General features: G+C 32.2%; 1 protein-coding gene across 1 annotated transcript in view; it reads left to right on the top strand.

The window, feature by feature from the left end:
* Window positions 1–576: 576 nt before the first annotated feature.
* The window catches only part of LOC139504276 (uncharacterized protein PF3D7_1120000-like), a 39,040-nt gene continuing 26,555 nt past the window's right edge, over window positions 577–13,061 (top strand). The window contains exons 1-3 of the mRNA XM_071294343.1: window positions 577–653; window positions 918–1,046; window positions 9,111–9,203. Coding sequence (XP_071150444.1) covers window positions 577–653; window positions 918–1,046; window positions 9,111–9,203 — 299 coding nt within the window. The remainder of the gene's footprint in view (window positions 654–917; window positions 1,047–9,110; window positions 9,204–13,061) is intronic.

Consider the following 13,061-nt stretch of genomic DNA (forward strand, 5'->3'; position numbering starts at 1 on the left):
TAACCCGAATATAATGCCTACCCATGTTAAAACTACACTAAAGTATAGCTTGCATCAATTATTTCGATTCTGATTAGGTCAATTACGGTAATATCTATATCCGATGTGTATAAGTGTAGAACGTTTCTGCAGGCTCTTACATGAACCTCCCCGTTTTGTTTGTAAAGAATCTAACGACTGGCACTGTGATATTTTAGAAGGAGGAGTTTTGAACAGCCAGAAGAAACGGTTGTCGTATCTACGTCAAATATGTCAATTTCTAAATGCAACACATTACAGTCATAATAAATGAATTAGTAACAACATGTTTATCATTTGAGAGTTTGGAAGTGTTTTAAGTTAATGAATATATTAAATGCATGCCAATTTGATAAAATTCATTATTCTGCAGTAGTCAATTTACGCATGTGCAAACAAATTTTATTGGATTTAGAGCATGTGTTTCTTCACAAAGCGAAAGAAGCACGTCATACTAGAATCCTTAATTGATTTGTTTTCATTCAATAATATATTTCTTTGATGGTTTATTTTTTACGTTTTTTATAGATGACAAATTTAAAAAAGGTGATAACAAATATGATAACAAATGAAAATACAACAGATATGGAAGGTTCATCTATGCCTAACAACACGACGGATCCTGAGAATCTACAGTAAGTTTTTCAAATAATTTGAAACAAATCCTTAAAAACATATATCAAAACTACTTATCGCTGCTAAAGAATGGAATTGATTCAAATCGATTTTTAAAAGGGGATATTACAACAAAACAAGAATGACGTAAAGAGACATCGATTTTACACAAAAGAAAAAGCATTCGTAAAATATATGCTTTTATTGTTCAATCATGATGGATAAATTAAATATTTTCTATCAATAAGCATAAAAACAATTTTGAGTATGTCATTTGATTAAAGGGACGAATCATTGGACGAAGATGAAATGACGACAATACAAGAGGACATGACTTCTGTTGAAGAAGCTAGCAAACAAATCAACTTGTGTATGGAAATCGTTATGAAAGCGAAAAAGGAATTTGCAGAAAAGTGAGTTTATTATGTTTATATTTTCAAAATTCAACAAGGTTCGTTATTTAAGAGAAAAGCCTCATTTTGCGTTTTGAATACTTAATACAATGATATACAGAGTGCCCAGAGAAAACCTCTGCCATCTTAGAAGCATATAGAAAAGAGATGGAACGTTATTTCATAACAACGTTCCGATCGAAATTAAATTCAGAGAACTATTAATAACGAACAATGGCGAAACGTCATAAACCTCCTTAACGACGTCGCCTATAGCGACACTACATCAGTTATCATAAAGAGTCCCAATGGAAGGATGAAATCGATAGAATAGAACTGTTAACTTTTTACTTATTTTATTATTTTATTTAATGAATATGTATATCTGCACATGTGAAAACTATTTTTTACGCCTACCATAATTATCGTGAAATCATACAAATTTATTTATAGAAATTCATACAATTAATCGAACATCTATAAAAGTGTTAAACTTTTATTCCAACTTCATGTAGTTGTAGCTAAACACATATGTTATGAAACATCAATCAATATGTTACACTTTCTCTCAACTCTTGTATAGATTAAGCTAAAAACAAATTTTTTTGTCATGCATCCGATTTCATCTTGAGAGATGCTCACGCCTGATGAAGCTAATTTATTTAGCGAAATATTGCGTATTTCTATTTAAAATCTAATATATAATTAGCGTGTTTAAGTTATATTCTTAGACATTTATATATATATATATATATATATAAGTCTGAAAATTACACCAAACAGTGTTAGAGTTAGATTTTATACTGACAAATTTTTGTCCGTCCCTCAGCGGGATTCGAACTCACACCTTTGATACACTACAGCACCAATCGCTTAGCCTCATGTCCAGCGCTCTAGACCACTCGACCACATCCGCTATATAAAAATATAACTTCAATAGTCGTAGTGTTACCTTGTCACGGAAGGTGAATCTAGAGATAGACTTGAGACACGTGTTTTTTAAGCGTGTGTAGATGTTATATTATTATTTTCATACACAATGTATTTATCATTTGTCAGCAATCTAACTCAACAATTTTTATATATCATATAGGATCATGATTCATTTCATTATACAGTCACTAGAAATAAGTATATTTTACAAACAAGTCTAAACAAGTGACAAACCATACAATATACATATCCACTGGATCTAAGAGTGATATAGATACAAGGTTAATGCAAATATTTATATAAGTCTGAAAATTACACCAAACAGTGTTAGAGTTAGATTTTATACTGACAAATTTTTGTCCGTCCCTCAGCGGGATTCGAACTCACACCTTTGATACACTACAGCACCAATCGCTTAGCCTCATGTCCAGCGCTCTAGACCACTCGACCACATCCGCTATATAAAAATATAACTTCAATAGTCGTAGTGTTACCTTGTCACGGAAGGTGAATCTAGAGATAGACTTGAGACACGTGTTTTTTAAGCGTGTGTAGATGTTATATTATTATTTTCATACACAATGTATTTATCATTTGTCAGCAATCTAACTCAACAATTTTTATATATCATATAGGATCATGATTCATTTCATTATACAGTCACTAGAAATAAGTATATTTTACAAACAAGTCTAAACAAGTGACAAACCATACAATATACATATCCACTGGATCTAAGAGTGATATAGATACAAGGTTAATGCAAATATTTATATAAGTCTGAAAATTACACCAAACAGTGTTAGAGTTAGATTTTATACTGACAAATTTTTGTCCGTCCCTCAGCGGGATTCGAACTCACACCTTTGATACACTACAGCACCAATCGCTTAGCCTCATGTCCAGCGCTCTAGACCACTCGACCACATCCGCTATATAAAAATATAACTTCAATAGTCGTAGTGTTACCTTGTCACGGAAGGTGAATCTAGAGATAGACTTGAGACACGTGTTTTTTAAGCGTGTGTAGATGTTATATTATTATTTTCATACACAATGTATTTATCATTTGTCAGCAATCTAACTCAACAATTTTTATATATCATATAGGATCATGATTCATTTCATTATACAGTCACTAGAAATAAGTATATTTTACAAACAAGTCTAAACAAGTGACAAACCATACAATATACATATCCACTGGATCTAAGAGTGATATAGATACAAGGTTAATGCAAATATTTATATAAGTCTGAAAATTACACCAAACAGTGTTAGAGTTAGATTTATATATACATAAGCAAAATGCTAGACTTGGATAACTACGTAAATATCTAGTTTTTCGAGGATACACTTACGATATCATTGATACAGCTTTCGAAAGAGCAAACATAACTAATCCCCAAGAACTTCTAGAGTACAAGGAGAAGAATAAGAAAGATAACAGAACACCTCTTGTACTCACTTACCATCCTGATTTTTAAAATGAGACATCCATTGTCCAGAAGCATTGACAAATTATAGAAAACGACTCAGAACTAAAGAAAGAAATTTCCTCACCACCAGGCATGGCCTTCCGAAGAATTCAAACAATCCATGACAAATTAGTGTTGTAAAGATGCTGATACAAGCAGTTCTATATGGCATTAGGAACAAACAAGTTTACTACCTTGTGTAAACCTAGAAAAAACTTAAGCATTTATAATGAGGGACGAAAGAATCATTTGTACCAGAGGGACATTCAAACTAAAAACAAAATGGCAACGCCTTGGCAAAAATCAGACAAAGTATCACACAAATACATCGTAGAAAACTAAAGACTAAACAACACGAACCTCACAAAAAAATGGGGATATATCAGGTTCTCCTGTAGGGTAGGCAGATCATGATACATTTGTACCCGTCGTGTTTTTGCATATAAGTACAAACCCGGTAACACGTCTAATTCTGTAGGTCACATTTGTGAAATGGGTACGGTATTGTAGTTACGACATAAGGAACATTTCCGCTATCTTATGTGAAACGCATATTTCACAACGGTTAACTAACTCGTGATGGCGTCCGTAAAATTTACGAAGAAATGAATTCAACTTCATCGTTTGGAATTCTTGGTTTAAAAGCTTCATTGTGAGCAGCAATTCTCTATCAAGTAAATCATGATAAGAAAACCAAGCCCGGAATTATCGTATCAATTGGGATATTCATATTTCGTATGCATGGGCTGCTACGTCGAAATGGACAGTTTGCAATTTGGCAGCTGAAATCATATCTTCTGATGTAAAGTTTTGTTTTCAACCAACCCTGATTATCTATTTCTATATTTAAGTAAAGATATGAGGCAGACTTAACTGTACCTGTTGTATCCTTTATCTCAAGTTCAATCAAATAGGTGCGTTCAACATAGTCACCAAATATATAAACATGTAGCATATAAATTGTAGGAGAAGAAACCAAAAGTAGCAATCATGGTTAAAAAAAAAAGAAACGGGATTGTAGTTACGACATAAGGAGCATATCCGATATCATCTGTGAAACGGATATTTAGTTACGGTTAACCAACTCGTGATGACGTTCGTAAAATTTACGAAGGGATGATTCTGACTTCAAAAAGTATGCTTTGAGCGTTCCTGATGAAGGTAAATCCAGAAAAGCGCTTCGGACGCAAGAAATTATTTAACGTGTTGTTGTAATTTTTGTACATCACTGGGTTGATTCCTCTGCTGGTAGACTATCAGTCCCCGAGAGTATCATCAGCTCACTAGTCAGTACTTCGGTACTGACATGATTTAATAAACTTACTAGAATTGTCCGTTTATAAATATTGAAATTATTAAGGAACTAAGGTTTCAACTCCCTGAGGCAAAGTTGAATTTAGATGAATTTGGCTATTTACTTTAGGTATTTCTGACATATAGCTCTACAACGGTTTAAGTACTTATACATATTCGGATTTCAAATGTTTGGCTTTGAGCGTTCATGATGAAGGTAAATCCAGAAAACCGCTTCGGACGCAAGAAATTATTTAACGTGTTGTTGTAATTTTTTTACATCACTGGGTTGATACCTCTGCTGGTAGACTATCAGTCCTCGAGAGCATCACCAGCTCAGTAGTCAGTACTTCGGTACTGACTTGATTTAATAAACTTTACTAAAATTGTCCGTTTATAAATATTGAAATTATTAAGGAACTAAGGTTTCAACTCCCTCAGGCAAAGTTGGCTTTAGATAAATTTGGCTATTTATTTTAGGTATTTCTGACATATAGCTCTACAACGGTTTCGGTACTTATAAATCTTCGGATTTCAAATGTTCGGCTTTGATCGTTCCTGATGAAGGTAAATCCAGAAAAGCGGATGCAAGAAAGTATTAAACGTGTTAATTTCAATTTTTCGTTATCAATAGTACTTGACTGGCTAATACGAGGGTGTTAATTTAAGTAAGCATGGAAGTGAAAGCCCATGAATGGTACACAAGACGAAAAACTAGTAAAACATCATTTTTTTTGTGACATTAACCACACAAGTATGGGATAATAAACTATTGAAATTCATTCACATTTGATACTAGTATTATTTTTGTCCGTCTTGTTTGGTTTGTCACCTTTTAATTGTTAAAGAGCATCAAGTAATCCAGGTCGATTGTTTTCCACCATCTGAGATTGTAATATAGCAGAACATTATTCATTTAGATCTTTATTTAGATATGCAAATTTTGAGAGAGAATGTAGTTTATTTATAAATATAAAAAAATGAAGATGTGGTATGATTAAAAGAGACTAAAATGACACAGATGTTAACAACTATAGGTCTTCAACAATGAGCAAATCCCATACCTCATAGTCAGCTATTAACATGATTAAAGGCCCGAAATGACAATGTAAAATAATTCAAACGAGAAAACTAACGGCCTAATTTATGTACAAAAAATGAACGAAAAACAAATATTTAACACATAAACAAACGACAACCACTAAATTACAGGCTCCTGACTTGGGACAGACAAAACATACATAGTGTGGCGGGGTTAAACATGTTAGCGAGTTCCCAACCCTCCCCTTACCCGAGACAGTGGTGTTATAGCCCATTTACTGTTCCTTGACCTTAACAGTACAACATAAGAACGAACTATAAAAATCAGTTGAAAAAGGCTTAACACATCAGATGGACAACAATACAAGTTGACGTGGCCGAGTACTTGTACATCCCAACAACAAAAAGACACTAGGTACAGATCTGAGAGTACTCACGGTTAACTGACAGCTAGTTCAAAGCCATTTACAACTAATAAAAAATAATGCATCTAAGACTAAATTATCAATCCGTAGACATCCAACATCCAATGCATTTAGTGTAAAGACGTCATAAACAGTCAGAGAAAAAAATGACCTTGTGAATGCAAAGATACAGGTATCGACAGATTGCAGATCCATGAATGTGTATATGTATATACATGTAACATACAAGAAATATTAAGTTTCCTGTTAATTTACTGATAACAAATCAATAGGTATACCAATAACAACAATATTCTCTAATCTTATTATATTAAAGTTTTGAATTGGTAAGAATAAGTTTATTTAAAGGAGCGATAAGTTTACCAGGATCATTTCAAAATTTCGGGGCACGGTAAACAACATTTCCGTAAAAATGAGGATGCGCTATCCCGTTTGAAATAAGTTTTTTATTACAAAGGTACAACACAAATTTCAAAATCAAATCTTTATATCTATGGAAAAATTTAGTAAATGTTTTAAATAATATATGGTAACGAAATCCCTGGTTTGATAATTTACCAGTAATACATAAATTACGTTCGTTAAAATCAAAAACGTCACAACAGACACAAGCATAGAAAAGGACCTGTGAAATATAAACACCGTAAGATGGTGCCAAGGAACATCACCATCTATAAATGGAAAATTAACAATAGGGAACAAAAAATTATCCCTTTGTCGTAAATTTGAGTGTGAAGTTTCCTGTTTAAAATCAAAATATCTAAATCTCAGAAAGGACAGCTATTACCGTTTAAATTTGATTTATTTAAAGTAAGTCCCTTAGGGTAAATTTCAGCAGTATATTGAGAAAAATCTTTATTATTTAACGAAAAAATATCATCACGATAACGGTAAGTGTTGTTCAATTTATGTAAGACTGTTTACTTAATGAAGAAATTGTATGTTCAATTATATCATTATCAATGTCATTTCAATTGTTTATGGTGGTCCAGATTTTCAATCAACTGAGCAGGATTTGATGCAGGAATGCAGATAACTAATTTAACATTTAAAAGAACAAATTTATAATATTATAACTTATAAATATTAATATTTGTACAAGTGTTGATTAGTTCGGCTTGAATTTTAATATTCTTAAATTAGCATTTTAAGGGGAAGAAACTCAGAAATAGTGCATTTTCTGATGAAATCTACATTGAATTTTGCTATTTCGTATTTTAACCGGGAAAAAACGCACGTTGACCCTATCTTTTCTTTTGATATTCTCGAAGCATTTTAGAAAAGCTATCTTCTCGTATTTTATTTTACAATTCTATCGTTTAGTTTAGCTTCTAATCACATAATGGTGATTTTTCTTGTATACTCTATACAAAATGTGTAATTTTGTCACGACCTGTAGCTTGAGAAAATGCACGGTGACCTATCAGTTTTATGATATTTTTGATCATATACCAATAAATACAAGGTTTTGGCAAAGTATGAACAAATTCTATCATTTTTAATTTAGACTCCCATACCCCTTAAGACAAGTACTTAACTTTGTAATTTTGCTACCTTGAACTTTGTATTGATTGCTTTGACTAGACAAACCCTGTTAAAGATCTTGTGTTTAAAACAAAAAGAGACATTCAGTACACACTCAATTGATTAAGTATAAATACTTCATAAATAGAGCATTACCTTGTGCTCAAATATAAGCAAATGACACCGTGAAGCTGTAGGACTATACGTTTTCAAAATTCAAAAGAACATCATCAATTCAAGACCAAATTCGATTAATTATTAAATAATATAGTAATAGTTTTGAGTAAATTATGGTTACTAGATCCCTATGTGTGACGTGTCATACTGATTCGCAAAACATAAACACCGAGAATGACATCATCAAAAATGGCAGATTGATTGTTCGACCACTTATTTGTTGAGATAGGTATTTGAGCAGACAGTCTGCAGTCACTGATGAGTCTCTTGTAGACGAAACGCTTGTCTGGCGTAAATATAAAATTTCAATACTAGCTTCTATGATGAGTTTATTTAATGGGTATTTTTTTTTAACCATTTCTGATTGATGTTAATATTATGAGAATAAGAATACATACAGAACCTTCCTAAAAATAAAACGAAAAAACATCCAATAAAGTTCTTTAGTTTCACTTTCATATATTATATAAATCATATATTGTCTCTCAATGACCCACATTTCAATTAGTTTCCACATCTTTTATATCTTAGTTAAATGTAGATTGATGATACTACCGAAAGAAGAAAGCTTTCCTCCATATTGACACACGAGAAGGACTACTTTTCAATTACTTACTTTAGCTGTAAGATACCATCTGATTCATCGTATGCATTATATTTAAATATAAAACGCAATGCTTGTTTGTAATTAATTGAACTCACTAGCGACATGATTTCGCGGTCTTAGACAATTTTCCTGTCGATGCACCCGGTTTCAGTACTTTTTGTTAGAAAATGTTTTGTTTCTTATTGCAAGGCATTATTAATTTGAATCATGAAATGATTACAATGGTGTTATTTCTATGATGAGTTTATTTTCTAATTACATATTTATCAGAGAAAGGGAAGCTCGTGGAGAGTTGGATAAAATCCTCAACGAGTTGAAAAGTATGTAAGTAAAAGTTCTCTTTGTCATGATGTTTTTGCTCTCTGCCTTTACAACAGGAAATGCCTTTTTGAATTTTGTCATAATTTCTTTATGACTGTAAACAAAGAAACAATTTGTATCTAAACTTCGTATGTGTTATTTTGCTACACAAATTAGTATAACCATAAGTCGTCTCTACCACTTACAATCTTTTAAAAAAACTATCCAAATCTTTTGGCAATTATGAAATGTTTATGTAGCTGACTGTGTCCTCGTTATTGTTTATCTTTTTTTAAATGTATTTTAGGGATAAAGAACGTGATGAACAAACATTAGTTACACTAGAGTATCTCAAACATTTAGACGATAGGGTTGAAAAATTAAGAAATTGTTCACAGAGGTACGTAATGTGATTCTTATTTCCTATTGTTAAATAAAACAGGAAGCAATTACATATAAGAAATATCATTACATTTCAATTGCACATGTTAATGTTTAATATAAAAAGCATGTGTTAGCAACAAAGCTAAACTCTTATGAAGATTAAAAACTGAAACGTCAATACAGCCTGATAATTCAAAACGCTCGACAATATCAAGCAATGGAACGTTAAAGGTCCTTGTCAGAATACATTTATCAATGAAATGTCATGTTTACTGGAACCATACAACATAAACTATACACGTGAAACTCTGTCTTTTCCTGTTTGATGTGTCTAGCATTTTTCATCTTTTAATTCAATTCAATAGCTTTCGTGAGTGGCACCTCAAATTTCTGGAAAAATCTTTTGTTCAGTTTTCTCTTTTCAGTATATAGCCGTTTGTTCATTGTTTGTACTGTAGTTGATTTTCTATATGGAGATCGGCGAAAGATACCGAAAGGACATTCAAACTGATAAGTCAAAAATAAATTTACAACGCCAAGGCTAAAACAAAGACCAACAGATAAGCAAAAGTACAAAACACATCATAGAAAGCCAAAGAATAATCAACAGTGTTTCTGTTCCGGACCATATGAGTATTTGGACCATACGCGTATGGTCATGACCATATGCGTATACTCATATGGTCCGACCATACGCGTATGGTCCGACCGTACGCGTATGGTCCGACCGTACGCGTATGGTCGGACCATATGAGTATAATACTCGTTTGGTTATTAACGGGCCGGACCATATGAGTATTTGGACCATATAGGTATATTTATTTTTCCAAATAACATTATAAACGTTTCAATAATACAAGAACTTTATCTAAAAAAAACAGTGATGTTTTAAAACATGACAATTTTTTAATTTTATAATAAAAAAACTACGTAAAAATTTAATATTGATGCCATAGTTAGTTTTCATCGATAGTTACATTAGTGCATGTAGGCTTGGATGACATTCACTTCCACACGGTATCATAGCTTTTTTGCATTTGCAAGTTTTGTGCACGATCTTTTTCATTTACACATTTTGTTTGCGAGTGAAAAACAAGCCTTTTTTGCAGCTACGTACAGTGATACCGAGGTCTTTGGCAATTCTGATGTCTACAGTGTTTTTAAGAAGCTCTAGATCTCAAATATCGTAAAATGGTTGACTGCAATACACCATCTTCACAACACAACTTAAATAAACTAATAGTATGCTACTTTCCAGTGACTTCTTATGTAACAGTTCATTAAGAAATTTTTGGAATTTAATTTTTTAGTCGACATATTGCCATTTACTCGTAATAACAAATCGGTTATGACCATCCGTAATGACCATTGGTATAAAATGTGTTTACTTTAAATTTGACAATTAAGTAAAATTAACAATGTGAAACTTCTTATTTTTATTTAGCTTATCTTTTTATTATAATATAACGATAAAATTACCTATATGATAGCGTCTTTTGAATGAACGGTCATACCATATGAAGAGTTTAGAAGTATTAAAAGTAAACTGTAACAGAGTGTTAATTACCCCGACCATACGCGTATGGTCCGACCATACGCGTATGGTCGGACCATATGAGTATATACCCATATGGTCATGACCATACGCGTATGGTCCAAATACTCATATGGTCCGGAACATTTCTACAAGTCTGAGACATATTTTAGGATGTAAAACAAAGATACGACTTTTTCTCATATGGGAACTGTTAACATGGTCTTTCTGTCTCGATGTTGGGTTTTAAACTAGTGACGGCAGCCAATGAGGATATTCACTGTCACCAAAAACATATTCATCACCTATGTCTCTCGACCTGTTTCGACGCAGTCTCGTCCTCTTACATTTAGTCTAGAAAGGTCTGAATCAGCCTATCCAACTTAATTATATACATTAGAGTTATGGACATTATGTAAGCTCAATGTATAACTGATATAGCTGTATACCTAGTATTGTTTTAATGAAAATCCAAGTTAAATTGAAAAAAAAAATAAAAAATTAAAGGTAACTATCTGAAATTGCATCCGAACGGACAATTCTAGCTTTTTTTACCTATTACTTAAATCCTTAAATTTGGCAGTAGTTAATCAAATTAACAGACAACCTAGAATTCTCTGAGCTCAATATATTTTTGGGATATCTGTAGAGTTTTATGAAAATCCAAGTTGATTTGAAAAAGGTTATGGAAATAGTTAAAAGTGACCACATTTTAATTTCATAGCGATAGGCAAAACTACCAAATAACCTAGAATTTTGTAAGATCGATATATAATTGAATTAGATGGGCTGATTCAGACCAGTCAATACTAAATTTAAGGTCAAGACTGATCGAGACGGGTGGGGACTGTTGGGACTGAGTTGAAACTGATGGAAAAGCTACAGCTAATAAGTTATTTCATGAATTGACTCTTTTCTATCTTGATTTGTTATTGACATCTGATTAATAAGCTTATTTAGGAGACTTTTGTTTGCGTTATTTTAAAATTGTTGAACAAAATGCAGGAGTTTTATAAGAAAATTTTACCAAAGGGAAATCTAAACTCATAACTTTAAAATAAACTGACAACGCCATGGTGAAAATGTAAATTATGAAAAGACAATCAACAGTACACAAAACACAACATAGAAAACTAAAGACTGAGCAACACGAAACCCATCACAAAACCGAGGGTAATCTAAGATGCTTCGGAAAGTAAATTTGTTCGAAAAGAGCACTGGACTATGGTAACGCTAATTGAATCATATCATACTTCATATGTGAAAAATGTCCTAACGGTCAACCTACTCGTGGTTGCGTCCGTAAAATTTACGAAGGGACGATTACAACTTAACCATTCGGAACTCTTTGCGAGCAGCCATATAACAAGGAGTTTTGAAAGCCGTTGAATTTCATACCAACTGGGATCTATATACCACGGCCATTTTAAAAAGGTTGCTATTGAGAATAAAAAGGTCACAATTTGGAGCACATGGACGACCCAGCTTTGAAGCGTTGTTTGTACGGACACTTCACATGTAATTTTGGTACAGACTTTATAAAAATGTTAATGTTGATAAAGTAATCATAGTACATGAGTAGTATATATTCATATTTTTAAAATATGTCTGGTATTGGAGAACATCACTTATGGTTTGTTTTCAGTTGTACTTTAATCTGAACTAGCTTTCGATAATTGTGAAAGCATATAAAAGAAAAATGGGGGTCATTGGACAATTCAAGGCATTTAATTTAATAAAACCAGAGGATTCCGAAAATCTGACAAAAATTCCAAAACATGACAAGCGAACATCCTTAAAGACTTAAAATATTAAAATCAAAATAATTCAATGATGTTAATTTCGATTTTCTTTTAAATGCTAGTGACATGATTCAAATATTTCTATCTGCAGGTCTTTAGATATACTGTTGCCTGTTATGAAATGCAGTGAGGAGACGACAGTAACAATTGAAGAGGAAAAAACAAAGTTAATGAAAGGGGCAAATACTATACAAGAGCGGTACAATATCGTTTATTATATATTTTTCAATAGAGCATAAACAATTACCTTTTACTAGTGTGTTCTAAAAGAGGGACGAAAGATACCGGAGAGAGAGTCAAACTCATATATAGAAAATAACCTGACAACTCCATGGCTAAAAATAAAAAAAAACAGACAAATAATAGTGCAGAAGACACAACAACCTTTAAAATTCCGAAACAAAAAAAGCACAAAATTTAAGTATATTTCTTAATCTAATATTAAAAAAAAAATCGCAGGTAAAACAGTTTTTTGTTCATGAAGTTGGTGTTTTAATGTATGGAAGTCGTTTTACATATGTATATGTATCAGGACGTT

This window comes from Mytilus edulis, chromosome 14 (assembly GCF_963676685.1).
Source record: "Mytilus edulis chromosome 14, xbMytEdul2.2, whole genome shotgun sequence".
NCBI lineage: Eukaryota > Metazoa > Mollusca > Bivalvia > Mytilida > Mytilidae > Mytilus > Mytilus edulis.